This window comes from Vigna unguiculata, chromosome 11, assembly GCF_037176805.1.
Source record: "Vigna unguiculata cultivar grain cowpea cultivar isolate G323 ecotype 2 chromosome 11, ASM3717680v1, whole genome shotgun sequence".
In the NCBI taxonomy this organism is placed as follows: Eukaryota; Viridiplantae; Streptophyta; class Magnoliopsida; order Fabales; family Fabaceae; genus Vigna; species Vigna unguiculata.
This window is the reverse complement of record NC_140802.1, coordinates 2,734,061-2,752,710: the sequence shown is the minus strand read 5'-3', so window position 1 is coordinate 2,752,710 and position 18,650 is coordinate 2,734,061. Positions and strand designations below refer to the sequence as shown.

The 18,650-nt window shown below is 31.9% G+C and overlaps 3 protein-coding genes across 3 annotated transcripts; all 3 read right to left on the bottom strand.

Annotated features, from left to right (window-relative positions):
* Positions 1–264: 264 nt before the first annotated feature.
* LOC114168776 (mitochondrial ATP-independent inner membrane protease subunit 1a-like) lies at positions 265–2,424 on the bottom strand. Its single transcript, XM_028053718.2, has 5 exons — positions 2,224–2,424; positions 1,580–1,719; positions 1,239–1,511; positions 643–753; positions 265–535 (listed from the first exon to the last, which is right to left on the bottom strand). The coding sequence occupies exons 2-5, from the start codon at positions 1,652–1,654 to the stop codon at positions 494–496; spliced, it is 501 nt and encodes a 166-aa protein (XP_027909519.2). The 5' UTR covers positions 1,655–1,719; positions 2,224–2,424; the 3' UTR covers positions 265–493.
* A 1,713-nt stretch (positions 2,425–4,137) lies between these two features.
* On the bottom strand, positions 4,138–8,566 carry LOC114168980 (nudix hydrolase 16, mitochondrial). Its single transcript, XM_028053985.2, has 4 exons — positions 8,167–8,566; positions 6,575–6,683; positions 5,658–5,741; positions 4,138–4,701 (listed from the first exon to the last, which is right to left on the bottom strand). Exons 1-4 carry the CDS (start codon positions 8,235–8,237, stop codon positions 4,447–4,449), a joined length of 519 nt encoding a protein of 172 aa, XP_027909786.2. The 5' UTR covers positions 8,238–8,566; the 3' UTR covers positions 4,138–4,446.
* A 4,093-nt stretch (positions 8,567–12,659) lies between these two features.
* Positions 12,660–15,879, bottom strand: LOC114168624 (uncharacterized). The gene is made up of 2 exons (XM_028053510.2): positions 14,926–15,879; positions 12,660–13,187 (listed from the first exon to the last, which is right to left on the bottom strand). The coding sequence occupies exons 1-2, from the start codon at positions 15,529–15,531 to the stop codon at positions 12,777–12,779; spliced, it is 1,017 nt and encodes a 338-aa protein (XP_027909311.2). The 5' UTR covers positions 15,532–15,879; the 3' UTR covers positions 12,660–12,776.
* Between the last annotated feature and the right edge of the window lie 2,771 nt (positions 15,880–18,650).

Sequence of the window (18,650 nt, the reverse complement as noted above, 5' to 3'; positions counted from 1 at the left end):
GTTGTTGCCGGTGACTTTTATTCTTAATATCCTAGTGCTGTGTATATATAATATTAATTTGTTAACTAATTTTTTTAATTTTTAAATGAGACTTATTATAAGCTTTTATGTAACTACGCATTCACACTTCAAAAAATTGTGTAATATATAAGATACATTTTATAAGAAAAAAGTGATGGGTAGAAGTGTTCATCCATCAACAACCATTTTATATATAAGCAATGTGCTGGGCAAATATAATATAAAATCCTTAGTCGAAGAACCTTCTTCGAAAAGACAATGGGTTTCCAATAGGATTAACAACCGTTGGATCCACATTTATGATAACAGAATGCAAAATTTAGCAATTTGAATATGAATATTTGGTGAGCAAAATGCACAATTCTATGTAATAAACTATTGAGTCCAAATAGATAGGGTTTTGCATTTCAAATTTAAACAGAGTCATGTTGCAAAAGATCGTAGCTTCCATGATTGAATACTTTGCTTCAGATCATTTATTCCAGAAAGGTCCAAAATATTGAAATGGGTATATCTACAGACCAAACATCAAAAGATTAGGGAAAAGTGTGAAAAGAAAAATAAGATGAAACAGGAAGCGAAGGCCTGTGTGGCGAGTCATCATATCATACAAAAACTTACCCTCCAGAATATCTTGCCGTAAATAAGACCATAAGGAATAGGACCAAATTTTCTAGAATCACGGCTGTCAGACTTGTTATCTCCCTCTACCCAAACGCTACCCTTTGGAACCTGTACAGGGACGGTATACTTTAACCATGGAATCTCAAAAAACACATACAGCAATGGAAAAGTGGATTAATGACCAAATTCTCTACATCAAAAAGCTATCAAATATCTAAATAGAATAGAAGTTATCAGAGATCAAGCCCATTCTTAATGTGAAAAAGCTATCATAGTATTATTGAGAGAGTAGAGAAATATCCATTCTTATTTGACAAAACTGATATGGGTTTGTGTAGCCTGTACAAGAGAGAATAACATATTGCAATCCACGTTCTATAAGTCTATACTGTCGAGGAGATAAACTAGGAAGCAAGCAACTATCTAACACCTAAAAATCAGGGATTTTTGTCAAATCACCAGAAACAAATAAATAAAACAAATTCTAATGTTAACAATTCAACAGAAGCTAGGATGCCAGTTAGCAGTCATCCCATAATCATAATGATAAAATAAAAATGGGACTTTAATTTATAAGAAGAAATTGACCATACCACAATCGTCTTAGGCATATCATTGTTCTCAGGATAGCAAATGTGTGTAAAAGTATCATCCACCAAGTCCTTGGTCTCTGGATTGGTACTGTATGTAATCCTATCACCCTCCAATCCAATCACACGTTTGGTCAGAAAGAAGCTAGGTTTTTGAGGGTCGCACAAAACTACAATATCTCCACGATCAACTTTACCAAATCGGGTTGAGATCTTTTCAGTCAAGAACAAACTTGGTGTCGAATCGATTGTAGGAAGCATGCTAGGACCAAAGGTCTGCAGCATTGGAAATGGTTACTTAAAAAAGTATAATTTAAGACGATAGACACAGAAATCAGGCTTACCCCTAAAGGGTTGATCAGATAGGTCTTGACAACATGTATATAACACAAGCCCTTAAATATAGACCCCAATGTCATCACTGCACTTTTAATCTTCTGGTACAGAACCCAAATATTGTCACCCTTTGTGCAAATGAAGAGCTCTGTTCACCATTAGTAAACCAAATAGTTGTCAGATGTGAGAGAAGGGGAAAAGCTGAAAGCATGGCGTTGAAACGGCCTGAAGCAATAAGCTCTGCAAAGATGGGACCAAACAGAAAAATATACCATTTTCTTAGCCCTTTTCAATATCTTGGATCAGTAATGCCATGTGGTTGTTGGTTTCTACTTTCTAGTTTCTAACCCTAACTTTTAGATCACGATAAATAACCACTTTTACCACTAAAAAAATATGTTGCATTTCTTTCACTATCAAAACAAATTCAAAAGGATTTAAAGAGTTCGTCGGAATGATCTTTCGGAATGCTACAGTTAACGATTCAAAAATTAACCCGAGTGATTCACAATCAACATTCTAGCACGGTATCCTTAGTTGAAAAAAACACTTCAGGTGAAATAACAGCAACAATAGCACTATCCTCTTTCAACCCCATCAAGCATAAAATATGAATTAAATTAATCAGACAACAAAAGGGGAAAGGAGTGACCTGGTGTGGGAGTGGCAAGGGTTGTGTTTCAATTTGAATGCCCAGTTCTCGGAAGCACCAGGTTAGGGTTTCAATTTGGGGAAAATCAAGACTGAAAAGAAGTTGATGGAACCACCATGCTCCTTGCTGCAATTGGAGATGTAAAAGGGGAAGAATAATACAAGAGAGACCCAATCCCTTCAAAATAAATTGTACTGGAATGGTTAAGTGAAGTACATATTTTTGAACGAGCATAATATACTTTAAAAAAAAATAGTGTGTGTATTCAAAAATTTAATTTATATTTAAGAAATTGCTTTAATTTTAGATGTAAATGTTTTATGTAAAAGTTATAATATATGTTTTTCAAAAAATATTATTATTTTAATTTTATTATTGTTTGTGTCCAATAAAAACTTATTTTAGATTAGATCAAATAGCTATTTTATTTGGAAGATAAAAATTCCCTTTACAAATTAAACGATATCTATTTTAAGAAAATACTTGAGCTTTTACAAGTTTTTCATTTCAATTTAAATTGTCATCTTTTTCTCTAAAACTAATTTATCTATTTCATCATATTCCAATAATCATGTCTTCCATATATGCAAATAGTATAATCTTGAATATTCATTAAGATCATAAAAGAGATTCTTTATAAAAAAAATACCACTCAGTTTCAAATCCAGAAAAAAATATCCATGTATATCTCTTCTAATAAAGTCTTATGAAAAAAAAAAAAGCATTTGCAACAAAAGAAAATATTTCTTGATGATCAATTTTATAAGTTTGAGTAAATCTCTGGTACCAATGTGAGTTTATATTTATCTAGTTTTTCTTATCTTACATTTCACTGTAGCACTCTTGAGTGCCACTTGACTGGAACTAGAATGTTTTCAATGACAGTTTCTAGATTGTACTAAAATTGCTGAGGATGAAGTTTTACAAATGAAACTTCACCACTCATTCTAACTCCTCATTGGTAGTGAGCCAAAGTTCAGGGGGTCGTTAGTGTGTTAGTAGCGAATCCTTTGTAGTAACATTGTAAAGTGCTTAAACTTTGGGTCTATCAACAAGAATGTTTTGTTTTGATATGTATATTTACTGCCATTTCTCTCCCTCCTTTCTTACTTTAAGCCCCATGAATTGAACAGATGTTATATGATATTCATTTTCTAACCACATTCAATTAATATGTAAAGATATTAGTAATTATATTTGATTTTAGACTTAATTAATAAATTAGTAATTTAATTTATTGATATGACTAATTTTGATTACTTTATTATTTTTTGGTTCTTAAAAAATTGAATTTAATTCTTTCTTTTAACCATATACACATTATACGAATTGAAAACCATATACACATTTCCTGATAACATATACTGATTCAAACATTATACGGTAAGAGAATACATAACATTCCTTATAAAGAAATGAGTTTCAGACAGAACCCGTCATTGAACAGTTGGATAATCCTTGAATAGAATTTGCTCCATATGCAGTGTCTTCAATTACTCACACTTAACTTTCAGTTCAACAAAAGTGGAGTGTTTGAACAATTTCTATTTCATTTCACGTGATTTCACCAATTACAAATTGATCAAGTAACGGAGTAATAATTGTAGAAATGCAACTGATATATTTAAATTATTATTTCCTGCAGCAATGAGCGAGTCTAATACGTCACAAATGCGATGCTCATGTCTTATCCTGACACCACTTTTAGTAACATATCCTTTTTTAAACACAAATTCCTTTCTAAATGTCTTCCAAGAAAAATGTTAATAACACTCGTCCAGATATCTAAAAATTGATTGTTTCTAATAAATTAATCAGAGTTTCAGAATATATATTGAGAAGTATTGCTAGCAGATTTTAGATGCATTGCTAAATAGAGAATGAAACTAAGATGTTACATGAATTTCCTGAAAATAGTGCTGAAGAAAAGTGCATAAACCTAAAGATTATATTCGTTGTTAACCATAATAGGGATGTAAGGTAAGGATGTAGGGGCTAACAATATGAACAAAGGTAAAAGAATCAAAACAAGGTGAACGAGCATCTCAAGTATCAACTAAAATCCAATTTAAGAATCTCTGAAATAAAAGAATCAGAGATAATCCACATACCCGAAATTATAACTATGCGATTCTGATTTAGAGTTATCTGTCCTAAACCCCAAGAAAAAATGTTATTATCACAAAGATGCAATCCCTTAAATGCGGTATAAGCCAATTCATCTCATCCTTTCATTTCATTCAACTTATCCTCGTGCCATTTACAGAAGAATTCCAGGGCGTCCCTCATCCATGCATGCCGGAGGCTTTCAAGTGCCTCCGACACATCTAGCCAACTCCGATTTCTAGTGCTTTGCTCGGGCCATAACTCAAGTTCCTCCTTCACAAACAATGCAAACATTGCTGCTCTACATAAACCTTCGGGACTAAACTCGTCTTGATGGGTCTTACTCCTAAACTCATAATATCCAAGAAAATCCTGACATCCAATAAACATCGGCATCAACAATCGCTTAGCAACATACATCGAAATGACAAGATCATAAGCCAATGTATAAATATTGATCAGCATTGTTTGCCGTTAAAATATTACAAACCAAGTACAAATATCAGCGGTCAATAATAAGATAATTACGGGATCAGCAGCACACCGAAACAAAAATATATGAACCAAAACCATGTAATATCTATCACTTCTGCTAAATTCTAAGAAATGAAGGCATACATAAATTAAATGCTAATAGGATATGAACACTGAGAAAACATCACAAAAGCTAACTATTGTAGTGGAGAGCCCAAGGCCCCCCACCAGGGTGAGTGACTCAAGTCCCCAACCTCGTAACTAGATCCTAACACCAACCACTTTGTCCCTCCTTTCACTAGTCCTGGGTTAACACAAAAACGCCAATATCACTACCCACACCCCTTTGATACACGGAGGACAACTCTGTAAGCAATTGATAAGATCCTTGGGAGAACCACACCACAAAACTTGGCTATATAAATTGGAGAGCACAAGGCCTTATAAACCTCACATCATCCCATACTTCAAAGTGGACTCAAGTCCATACATTTGATCTAAACATAGTTTAGAGTCATTCAACCAAATTTAAATGATATTTTGGCCTCATGCGTTCTCACTCATGCAAAAGTTGCAAACATACTTAGAGCAAACCTTCACTGCAATTATCAGCAGTGACCAAGACTCCAACTCATAGCAACATAATTAACACAAAAATGATATGATTTACACACAAGCTTCCAAGATTCCCACTATAAACAACTAAGAAGGCCATATCCAACTATGTGATCCTAGATTCCTACTATGAAACCATTAAAGCATACAGATGAAACAGTCTTTTTAAGATATTGCATACGCTCAGTAACTATACAGAACCTCAAAAATATAAATGCTACAGTAGATAAGATTTTCACCATTAGGTCTCCTCGAACTCCTGCTTCTTCTACAGCTTCCCTTGCAGCTGCCTCCTCAACAGTTTCGTCATTCTCCCAACCTCCCTTTTAATGGAAAAAGGATATCACAATAATCAGAAACTAGATGTCCATGAAGAGTTCTTTCAGAAAGCAATGCACTAATGATCTCAACCAGATTATATTACACAACAATACAAAATTAAGTAGCAGAAATCATTTTAAACAGAGGGCTAAGTTGCAGTCAATTTACTGTGAGGCAGGCAGCAATATATTTATCATATAATATCAACATGTTCAGAATATATAACAAAATTTTACAATAAGGTCTAATTTACAGAGGGGACTGAAAAATAATCATCGTATCTTCAACAAATGGTACCTAACTTTTTGTATAACTTAAATCCAGAGAAATATCGAGAAATAATTTCCCATACACAAAATGCAGGTCTTGAGAACGAAATCTTAGTGATTTTACCATCTCGTCCAAACAGATAAAAATTTATTTAAACTATTTTATTCATCAATGAACAATGTGCATAAAAGTTGGAACAGAACCTGAACCACTGAGATAAAAAAAAAGTCCCCATTATTTGTATGTATTAGAATATAGCGTCTATGGATGTTGAACTGTAAGTAGACTATATATAATCTGCATAACAATCATGCATATAATAACATTCAATTCAATTCTCTCATTCAAATTACGGCTTTTCAATATATATGTCAATATTTTCTATAAACAAATCCTTTCAGAGGAAAGATCCTAGAGTAAATGTAGGCCAAAAGATAATGCTTTTTGTCAAAACTTTGTAACCTTAACCAGGAGCCCCAAAATCCTTAATCTCCTACGATCAGTCAATTCAAAAAAAGAGATTAGTAGCAGACACTACCAAATCGACCTGCTCCGAACAATATACCTTTGGAAACAAAAGACCAGGTCCACTTGGTGAATTAATCATAAGCACTTGAACAATCTTCTCGGAACTGGAGTCACCATTAGAACTTTTATATCTAAATGGAACACACCTGAAACCCAATGAGCATCTTCAAGTCAGATGTAATACATACATACTTACATAATATATACAAGTTCATTGAATAAAAAAATAGCAATTCCTAGCCCAAAATCGTCCATTGCTGTAATCAAAGCTGCTCAATTAAAAGGCTAATTATTAGTCAGCAGATATCTTCAACATTTTCCCACATTAAGCTTCGAAGACAAAATTCATATTGTTACTACTACATTATCAGATTGCATTAAAATTTTAAATTATTTTACAGTGAGATATTTGGATTAGTCAAGCTGATATAGCCTGCATGATGCCAAACAAGAAACAATCTTAAAACCTACAACATTCATGTGAAAGAGACAAGATTAAAAATTTCAATCAAACAAAAAAAAACAAATGATTTTATGGCACAGCCGAAACTAAAAAATACTAAAATGTTAAGGAAAATATAAACATTCAATGTCAACAAAAAATTAACATCATTAAATCCTATCAAATTTCGGGGATTCCATGCATCGCTAATGTGCAAAGTTCCGTATGCATGAGATTCATGATTTAGCATTATCTCCATAATCAATTTAACTTTCCAAGCAATCACCAAAAAATGCACAAGCTAAATTATTATATGCACAAAATAAACCATTATGAAGACCAAAGTTTAATTGTTTCAAACTTAACAAAGTTGAAAAGTATCTCAAAAGTCAACCTACAGTTACCAAACAATTTTGGCGTACTACAACAGGCACATTAAGTCAAAGCACCAAAATAAAACTTGTTCATTTTTTTAAATTAGTTCAGTATCCCCTGTAGCAAAACTATACTTCTGTCTTTAAATCCACGTGCTTCATAACCAATTCCTTCAAAATCAATGTATTTTGCTACAAAAACACGCTAATCCATACCAAAACGGAATAAAAAGACCCATGTCTCAATCTATTAAAAGATCTTCCAAAATCCCATTAGTTTAACACTATTACAGAAAACACCGTCATTACCATACATTATTTAATTCTATATTAAAACCCACTTTTTTTCTACTCTATCGCACATGAATGATCAATAAAAAACAGGTTTTAAAAACGGTCAAAAGGTTTTCGAAAAAAATTGTGGCCAAACTGTGCAATTTCCTGCCATTTGAAAAAACTTCACATAACTGCGATCGTAATTTAAGTGATCAAGATCAACTCACCATACAATGTTCCTTGACATGCATGAATATCAACATCAACAAAGACAAATAATTATAAAAATCTATCCAAAACAAATAGTAAATATAAACAAAAACAGTGTTAACAAAAAAAATTAACATCAGAGCATCACGACCATCCAGTCACCATCGCAATTTCTCAACTAAACCAAACAAAAAAAAACATAACAATATTCCCTCGCGTCCGTTCGAAAACGACATTTATTATTTATTTTTTCACCAACAATTTGTTCAAAGAAACGAAACAAGAAGACGATGCAAAAGGGAAGAACGTGAAAATGCGTCGTTTTACCCAGCAACAAGACGATAACCGTTCTCGTAGCGCTGCTGATGCCGCCCCGTACGCGCCACCAATTCAGACATAATAGCGATTCCCCCAATCAATTCTGGAACAAATCCTTCGCCATTGCAATGAGAACGCACCGTTCCTTCTCTGATCGCGCCCGCACCCGCACCCGCACCCGCACCAGATCACGATCTATTCGCCAAGCATCGTTCGTGCCTCTTCCTGTTCTTCTAATCTTAGGGTTTGGTTTTCGGAGGGAGAGAGAGAGAGAAAGAGAGAGTGAAAAACGCATACGAAAAAGAAAGTGAAAACGGAAATGAAATCTAAACGCAAACGAATTGATCCAAATGAAGCGAAACGAAACGAAAAGCGCTTCGAACGGATCGATACAGAGGGTCAAAGTCACGTGGAGCGTGGTCAACATGTGGGGCCTATTTTTGTAGCCAGTGTCAGCGTATCCCCTGCTGCGGGGACCATGGGTTCTTCCAATGGAATCACGACACGTTGACATTTGTGGTTTGAGCAGCAGAAAGGAGGAACATGATAGGGTGGGTATTGCGGTGGGGTGTGGTCCGCGAGGTATCAGATTGGAATGCGGTTGAAGAAGTCAGCGGATGGAGAAGGATGTTTGTTTTGGCATTAGTGAGAGGATTTTGTAGGGTCCTCTTTTTTGTCCTTCTATTTTTTAAAAGTTAAAAAAGAAAAAAAAAATGAAAATCTTGGTGGTGGAACCATGGAATAACATTTATATGAGTTGAGTACATTTGATTGGGATTTTTGAACAAAATGATATTCTTATTTTAATTAAAATAATTGAAAATTGAGTTTGTATAGAATAAGGAAAATTTGCGACGGTCAAATAAGTAAATACATTTTTTTTAATCATATAGTTAGAAGTATTTATTAATGATATCACCGTAATTCGAATCATGCTACACTTACGAATAAATACATCATATTATTAATTAAGAGTTAAATATTTTTTATTTCTTATATCTTAGTGAAAATTAGTCGGGTCAAATGGTTCGCCACAAAAAAAAAGCACATACAAAAAATTGCAAGTCATCCCATCGTACGGTGGATGAGCAAATAACTTGCAGGTGCAAATCACATGTTGTGGGTTAGCACTTCTTTAGACAATGCTTTGCATATTATTGTGTACATTTGCAAAGCACTGCTTAAAGAAGTGTTAATCCATTGCATATGATTTGTACCTCATTATCCTAATATTTTTCTTAATTTATTTGCTAACAGTTGTCCCTGCTATCCTTTATTGTGTACATGGAAGCTTCATTTTATTAATTAAAAATGTAATTTGTAATTTTAAAATCATATAAATTAAGTGAAGAAAGCATAAGCAAATCATTGGGAAAATAAGTGCGAAGCCACACTATGGGATTTTATACATGGAAGTTTGATTGGTCAAGTAAAAAGTGATTTTTAATTCAATATGCAATCATTTTTAGTTCAGGCACACAAGATATGAAGTAGGAGTCAATGTTAGGAATCCAAGTGTGAGTCTAATTCCCACATTGACCAGAAATGAGAAAATGGAGCACTATATAAGAATAAAGACTCATAAACCCATTGCCTTAAGGTTTTGGGTTGAGAGTGGTGTCAGTGCCTTATATAGTTTGGCTCAGGTCTCATTGGTGTTGTATCACCCCCTCTGTAAAACGTAACAGTCAAGTGGTATACGTTGAGAACCAAGACATCAACTTAAGTGATAAAGACCCAACAGAAGTGCAATTTCAATAATAGGGGTTGGCAATTATTAACACATGGGTTAACATATATTGTGGTCATCGCATAACTTAAGTAAGTAATGTCACATAAACCCAATTCAAAATAAACCCAAAAAATTTAGTTTAGGTTTAGGGATTTCAAAACTTATGGGGAAATCGAGCTTCCACAAGATTTAACAACTTTTCCTCAACAGGGGTTCCAACAAAAAATGACTCATTTCCACACTAATGGTTACAAAGAACGAACTAACGACACTTTCGTCCAATGGGTATACACACACCATTAAGACCAACAACAACAACAACACACAAAAAAATAAGAAGGGAAACAAAGAATGAAACGGGTTTTCAAAGAAAAAAGGGTTCAACACTTTCTCCACAAGTTGAAAAAGACAATAACTTGAAGAAGAAGAAGAGGAGGTCAGTTGAAACTACAAAGCTTTCCGCAAAACCACATTTGCTTGAATACTTTTTTGTTTCGAACCATTCCCTTACCCAATGTGTACTTTAATTCAAAATTAAATATAATAAAAAGGTACTGCCACGTCACGATGTAAGATAAGTTATAAATAGATAAATGTTTAATTAAATTTTTGTGCAAAAAATAATATAAGTTAAAATACATGTTTTTCTGAATCTCAAATTATTTAATGGAAATAAATTATTTTTAAGTAAAATAGTATTTGGGAAAAACAAAAATACTAAATGTTAAATTATTTAATAGAAGAAATAATTTTTAACAAAACAATATAAAAAAATATTTCATATAGGAAAATTATTTACAAAATTATTACATAACAATTATTTATCTTGATTTACAAATAAGTTTACAATAAATATTACTATTGTTATATATAATTTGAGTTATATTATGTGGATTACTAACCTTGATTTGGAAGCTATATTAACTTTTAAAATTAAAACCCCATAAGCTCGACTCGGAGTCGAGAAAAACCCACAAATTGACAAAAATCTCTAAGCTCGGTTCGAGGTCGGAAAAAACCTGCAAATTGACAAAAACCCCTAAACTCAGCTCGGGAGAAACCCGTAAAATAACAAAACTCCCTAAGCTCGACTAGGGGTCGGGAAGAATTCGCACATCGACAAAAATCCTTAAGCTCGACTCAAGGTCGAGAAAAATCCATTAAACAACTAAACCCCTTAAGCTCGGTTAGGGATTGGAAAAACCCTGTTAAAGAACTAAACCCCCTAAGCTCGACTTGGGGTCGGGGAAAACCCGTTAAAACTACAAAGGACTAAGGGTTAAGAAAGCTACGACAACCCTAGCAAAATCGTTAAAGCGACAAAATCCCATAAGTTGGGCTCGGGGTCGGGAAGACCCGTTAAAGCGACTAACCTTGAGCTCGGCTCGGGGTGAGGAAGACCCATTAAAAAATGACTAACCCCGAGCTCGGCTTAAAGTCAAGACTGAGGGTTAAGGAAAGACAAACCACTATACCCACCTTGCTAGCATCAACAACGAACACATCAGTCGTGGGACACCAAGACACACACCAGGGAAAGTTGTAACGACCACCTCACCCAAACATCCTTTGGACTCGAGGTTGGAGGTTTAGTGTACCTCCCTGGTGTACCCGACATCTGGACGACCTACGTGTCCGACCTAGGGCTAGTTATCCACTACATCCTAAAAGCCCACCTAACCTTTCTTAGGCAACAACTATGAGAAACGACACTTCCTCGTGCGAAAATTCGGTCCACGTCAGCCCATGAAGACTCACTTAATTCCACAAATTTAGGGGAGGTTGAGATCAAGTCGAATGAAGGTCAGGTATAAAGAGGGAAGCATCGCCTTATTAAGGGGGCAGACGGGCTAACACTTTGGAGAGAATCTTGACCTAATCTCGGCCTCATTCTGACCTCATCTCGACCTAATCTCAGTCTCATCCTAGCCTCATCTCGACCTCATCTCGACCTAATCTCGGCCTCATTTCGACCTAACCTCGACCTTATCCCAGTCTTATCTCGACCTAATCTTAGTCTCATCTCGACCTCATCCCGAATTTTAAATTAATTGTTTCATTTAGTGTCTCCTTGACACTTTGACGAGAAATATATATATATATATATATATATTAAAATATATATATATATAATTTAAAATGAATTTTATATATTCCAAAATATATAGTTTAAAATGATTTTAACTATATAAGACAAAGTATTTCATAATAGTGTTCGGAATCATAATTCCCGAGTATGCTTTCTGGAAAAACATTCCCCACAAATTTCAGAATACTCTTTCAATGCTTTTGGATCGTAAAATTACTCTCCTGTATACATGAATTCAGAAATTCACTTTACACCTTTTCATTGGAATTCCAAAAAAAAAAAGAGAGGTGCAGATAGAAGTCGAGGGGTACAAAAACAAATGTATAACAAATAAATAAAACGGACCAAGCCGTAACAAACCAGATTTGCTTTTATCTTCTATCTTTCACGTTTTATTATTTTTGTATGAAGAAAGATTTTAAGTTGAAAGAAGAAAAATAGTTGAAATAACTATAAAGGTCAAAATAATAATATATGTACACCAACATCTTCTACACTATGTTCTCAAAGAAGAAATTGTTATTGATCATCGTATATATATATATATATATATATATATATATATATATATATATATATATATATATATATATATATATATATATATATATATGAAGTATTTCTCTTTTTAAAGCACAGTTTTATCTTTAAAAATCATTTCTAAAAGTGAAAGGAAAAAAATAATATGTAAATCATTTTAAATTTTTCCTTCTAAACGATAGGAGACTGTTTATAAATAACATTATTATTAGCTGTGTTTATGTGCAGTTACAAGAAACTGATGATTTATTTGAGATGTTAACTCCTTCCAATTCTGAGAGAAGAATCAAGAGGTTTGTTGTTGTTGACAGTAGCAAAGATCCTAGCAATCTCTAACTGTGTGTTGGCAATTATTTGAGTTCTCTTGAGATCCATTTCCCCTCTCTTGGCCTCAGCTTCAACTCTCATTCTCTCTATCTCCTTCATTGTCTCCATTCTTGCTTCTTCTGACCTTATCATAGCTTCTGCTAACCATCTTAAGCTTTCTGCTATCTCCATATACTCTTTTCTTCTTCTCCCTGTTGTTGTCTTCTCAATCACCTTCTTCTTCCTCTTGTTACATCTCATCTCTTCCTTCTTATTGCTGTAAAGTGCAGGAGTGCTGCTGTCTGTGTCCAAAGGATTCTTGCTGGATACATGTTCGCAAGACTTTGTTGCTAACACATCTTCCTGTTAATCATAGATATAATATATATCAAGAATAATTTACTTTAAATGAGTCTATATCCCGCGCATTAGATAAAAATAACAAAATTAAACATTATGTTTGAAAAATATAATTATAAACTCGATGTTTTGAAGATTTTAATTAAAAATTATGTCAATATCTTATATTAATCAAACTTATGTTATACATATATATAATTTCTTTATAATGAATTCTATTTGAACAAAGAAAAAACTCATCATACATGCAAAATCAAAAGTTTAAATTTTGTTCTTGATATATATTAAATACTTTGTTATGTATATTATAATATTTCCCTAATTAGTCTTTTCTTAAAAGAAAGAAAAATTTCATGATATACAAAATTAACAATTTAAATTTTGTTCTTAATATGTATTAAATACATTATTAACATATATCCTCAACAACCGCATCAAATTTGATAAGTTGTATTAAATTAAAACTATTTAACTATAACAATTTCATAATTATTTAAGTTAGTAGTGGTCAACAAATAAATAAGATAAAATCAAAACTAAATTGTATTCCAATAAATACAAAATTAGTTTTTAACAATTTAATTTTTATAAAAAATTTACGAAATGATTAAAAAAAAAAACAATACAAAAAATAAAAGATAAAAATAAATTCTAAACTGTGTAATACATATATCAACAACACTAAAAAAAATAATTATAATATATATATATATATATATATATATATATATATGCATATGCATAATACATAATAGTTAATAATAAAACACTTTTAGTGTTAGTCATGAGTTTACTTCAGATTAATTAAGAAAAGTGTATATAAGCCTTTATTTTTACTAAGGCATCATTTATAATAATAATAATAATAATAGTTTTATTCTATTATTTTTAAATTATACATATATAATATACATATAGTACTTATGTTTACTATTTAACTAATTATATCATTATTTTAGTATTATAATCCAAGATACTTGGGTGATTATACTAATTAATAGAATAAAACAATGATTATTATTTAAGTGTATATAGTATACGATTAAAAATTATATATATATATATATATATATATATATATATATATATATATCATAAATAAATATTATAAATAAAAATGACACAAGTTTAAAATTAATTGAAAAACTAAAAATATAAATGAACTAGAAAGGTAATTTTATCAATAAAATAAAAACGTGTATAAAATATAATATCTACATATCTATTTCTATCGTTTTATATTTATCTACCACTTTATAATGTATGATTAATTAAATGTTTATAATTTAATATGTTAATTTATTAATACTCAAATGTCAACTATGTGCCTAATTTTTGTATCTTTCAATTAATTTTTATCATTTTTACTCATCTCATAAAAATATTTAAGCCTTCATCAGTACATATAATTATGACAATAATAAAATAATAATAAAAGATAGATAGTCTACTTATTTTTTAATAAAACTTCTATTCCATAAATATTTCTGCAAAATTAAAAAATAATTTCTTATTATATAATAAACCAAAAAACATATGAATTTAAATAAATTTTAAGAAAAGCATCTTTTGTAGATTCTTTTCCTATTGGTTCATGAGACATTTATCCAAAAAAATTAAGCAAAACATAAACTAATTGTTAACCGACGATTTATTTTTACTCTATTATGATCACTATCTTATTCATCCATGTTCCACTCCGTCAAATAAAACAAAAGAAAACAGTGCGTTGAAAATTCACCTTGGCAAGCTTATCATCAACCCCATTGGATCCATGCGAGTTCTGCACAACTGCAAGTGGCTCTGACGGCGGCGAGGGTGGCGCCGGGAGTACCACCGGGAGCGTCGGCGGTGGCGGTGGCGGTGGCGGCGGCGAGGGGAGGAGCGGGCCAGTTCCCCTGAGAAGAAGATCGAGGCGCCAATAGAGAGGCCATGAGGAGGGATGTTCTGCAGTTGCAGACTCTGATCTGTACCTCTTCTTCATCGACTCCACCTTGTTCTTGCACTGCGTGGAGGTTTTCGGCGACTTGGTGCAGTTGGCACGTGCCGACACGTGCCGAGCCACGTCCTCCCAGTCATGGCCCTTGAGTTTTGCTCTGTTTCTGAGCACCCATTTGGCTTCGTAGGCCTCAAGAAGGGTCGAAACTGCTCCTTCACTCCATTCATCTCTCTTCACTCTGTCACCACCACCACCTCCGAAACCCTTTGATCTGAAACCACTCTCTTCCTTGATCGGGAGAGAGTTGTTGTGTCCTAGGTTAAGGTTTTGGTTTTGGTTTTTGTTTTGGTCTAGGTTGTGGTTGGTTGTTTCTTCTTTCTCCTCTTCCTCCTCCATCATCATCATCATCTCTTGCTGTTTCACTCCGGTCTAATAAAAGTCTAAAACTTTTTTATTTTTATTTTTATTTTTATCCCACAACATGATCATAGGGTGAGGGAAACCACTAGCATTGGAATCTAAGGATGATGATGATGATGTGGTGTTACGATGTGGCAAAGCAAAAAAATGACGGTTAGTGGGAGAATAGGCAAAGGGGGAAAAAGGGAACACTTTTGTCAAAAGAGTTAATGATGTTAACTTCTTAACCTTTGGTTTGGGTTGGGGTGTTTTTGGTTTTCTTAGTTTGTGGGTGAAGTTAGTGGGAAATGTAGGGTTTTTATTGCTTGGGTTGAGTTGTTTGGCTGTTAGCGTTGACATGAAGCCAACCAAGACATGAGAGATGGTAAGAAGAGTGGTGGTGGTGGGTCATTCACGTGCCTCTGTCACCCTTTCTCTCACAACCATCCTCTTCGTCCATTTCATAATATATAAATTATTTAATCGTAAGAGTTAAATATATTTTTGTTTTAAAATTAATCTATTTTAAAATTTTGGATCAATTTATTTTTTTATTTTTTAAAATATGTAAATTTAGTTTTTTTAATCAAATTTTGTTAGGTTTATTTGATGTTTCGTATGCATTTCATGATTGTATCTGAATTGTTTATACTATTTGACATATTTTTGTTTTGATGTTAAGTCAAATACTATTATGAAATGTGTTTGAAATGTCAAATAAATTTAATAAAATTTGATTAAAATGAATAAATTCACGTATTTCGAAAAATGAAAGACTAAATTGATCCAAAGTTTTGAAATGGATTAATTTCAAAATTCACCGAAAGGTAAGGGATCAAAAACATATTTAACCCATTAAAATATTTAACAACTAAAATTTGATAATTTTTTTTTATAATATGAGACAAGTGATTTTAAAATATAAAAAAAAAATGACAAGTTACTTTGTTGGAAGTCCCACATCAACTAGTAATAAGATCAATTCACAATATATATAAATGAGTGTAATCTTCACTTTATATATGGGTTTTTGAATTAGATTTAAAATTCAATTTTAACATACTTAGAAGATGTTACTTCAGATCATAAGTAATATAAATTTATCACAATTTAATTATTAAAAAATCATTTTTTTTATTTATATACATAAAATCTTTTCTTAGGAGAAAAATAATTGATGTTTTATTCATTTATATATTAACTCGTTTAAATGGTAATAAAGATCGTAAAAAAATCGTTTGAAAAAAACGTTAATAATATAAAGAGTATATTGGAAAGTGTTGATCCCATGATGAGCACCGGCCAATGTGCAAGGTTCACTAAAAAAATGAGTAGCTTTGGTTCTTCTCACTTTTCCTTCTCTTTGTCTCTCTCACGTATGCATATGCTTTTATGCTCCTTTAATGTGTCTTTTGAAAGGGCTTTTGGTGATGCACACACACCCACTACCCCTAAAGTTACGCCCTAATGCCTTCTTAATAACGACTCTCGTTGCCCATAGTCGTAAGGAATCATAGTAGGCCACACCAAGAGAAAATCTAAGTCATTAGATTGATTCCTTTGTGGTTAAATATGTGTTTGATTTCCTTAACTTTTATTAAAAATTGAAATTAGTTTTTTTTTAAACTTTGATTCAATTTAGTCTATTAACTTTAGAAATATATGAATTTAGTTCTTTTAATCTTTTAATCTTTTAATCATGAATTTAGTACTTTTAACAAAATTTTGTTAAGTTTATTTGACGTTTCAAATATGTTTTTCAGCTAAAATTGAAGCGGAAATATGTCGAACGATATAAACAACTCAAATGTTATCATAAAACGCGTGTGAAACATCAAATAAACTTAACAAAATTTGATTAAAATGACTAAATCTATATATTTCTAAAATTATGGACTAAATTATATAAGAGTTTCGAAGAATGACTAATTTCAATTTTTACTAAAAATTAAAGGACAAAAACATATCTAACTCATAATAACCCTCCATGTATTTTTCTATAATTTATTTACACTCATTTTTAATAGTATTCTTTACTATAATTGTTTTTCTTTATAAAGGCAAAAGTTTACCATTTTCTTTAACCTTTTCACCTAATGATTATCGAATGGTGTGTGAAACGACATTTTTTTAACGAGGGTTAAACATAGGTTTTTCTAGGGTTAAAGATGGGTATACGTCAGTCGAATACATTGACTCTGGGAGTTTGGTATCCGATCATATTCTATGCTTTTTAGCCATTGAAAAGAAAAAAAAAAAAAGGCTTTTAAAATTCTCTTTTTTAACAAAAGTTTAGAGAAAAAATAGGGGTGAAAATTCTATCTTCGAAAGAGGATCTTACACTTTCAGACTCGGTCATTTCAACCTTGCAAGTAATTATGAAATTCTTTTGAAATATATTTTTGAAAAAAAAAACAAACTTTAGATTTTCTATATGTATTTTTCTAATCGGATTATTTAAAAAATAAAATATTTTATTTATTTATTTATTTATTTCAATGCATAAATTCTACCTTGTTTTAAATTTTTTTAATCCCAATTACCAATTAAGTGGCACTAACACAAAAGAGGTCTTTTATATCCAACATTTTTTGCTTTTTTTTTATCCGGTTCAATTAGACATAATAACGGTAGTCATAAATTTATGTCCGACTAAAAATCGGACGTGAATTTACGTCTGACCTAAGAAAACATATGTAAAGTTAGGTATGGTGGACTCTAACCAAACTTAAAATTTGTTAAAACATCACGCATCAAAATTTATGTATGTTAATGCACAGTCAAACATAAATTTACGTTTGTTAATGCATAGTCAGACGTAAATTTATAATTTTTTTAATATTCATTTTATTTTAACATAAAACCAACACTTGAAATTGAGAAAAGGTTGAGAACAAATTTTATCTTTGAACTTACGAAATTAATAGTACAATTACCAAAGTCAAAGTACATGTAACTAATTACTAAAAACACATATAAAGTGAATATAAAGTGAAGGGAAAAAACTTCTAAAAACTTAAACTTCTTGCAATTGTTTGAGCAAATAAGATGAACACTCTTTCTTTATTTCTAACATGTCATCCTTTATCAATAGTGAGACATCATTGAAAGTCTAAAACATTAATTCA

What these genes read in the sequence shown, in the direction of transcription:
- LOC114168624 (XM_028053510.2), bottom strand. Translation starts at nt 15,531, where the DNA reads ATGATGATGATGATGGAGGAGGAAGAGGAGAAAGAAGAAACAACCAAC. An exon ending in TTGATGATAAGCTTGCCAAG is followed by an intron (nt 13,188 to 14,925) that starts GTGAATTTTCAA and finishes TATGATTAACAG; the next exon opens with GAAGATGTGTTAGCAACAAA.
- LOC114168776 (XM_028053718.2), bottom strand. Translation starts at nt 1,654, where the DNA reads ATGACATTGGGGTCTATATTTAAGGGCTTGTGTTATATACATGTTGTC. An exon ending in ATCTGATCAACCCTTTAGGG is followed by an intron (nt 1,512 to 1,579) that starts GTAAGCCTGATT and finishes CCAATGCTGCAG; the next exon opens with ACCTTTGGTCCTAGCATGCT. An exon ending in ACGGCAAGATATTCTGGAGG is followed by an intron (nt 536 to 642) that starts GTAAGTTTTTGT and finishes TTTGGTCTGTAG; the next exon opens with ATATACCCATTTCAATATTT.
- LOC114168980 (XM_028053985.2), bottom strand. Translation starts at nt 8,237, where the DNA reads ATGTCTGAATTGGTGGCGCGTACGGGGCGGCATCAGCAGCGCTACGAG. An exon ending in CTGGTCTTTTGTTTCCAAAG is followed by an intron (nt 5,742 to 6,574) that starts GTATATTGTTCG and finishes TTCCATTAAAAG; the next exon opens with GGAGGTTGGGAGAATGACGA. An exon ending in GAGTTCGAGGAGACCTAATG is followed by an intron (nt 4,702 to 5,657) that starts GTGAAAATCTTA and finishes ATTGGATGTCAG; the next exon opens with GATTTTCTTGGATATTATGA.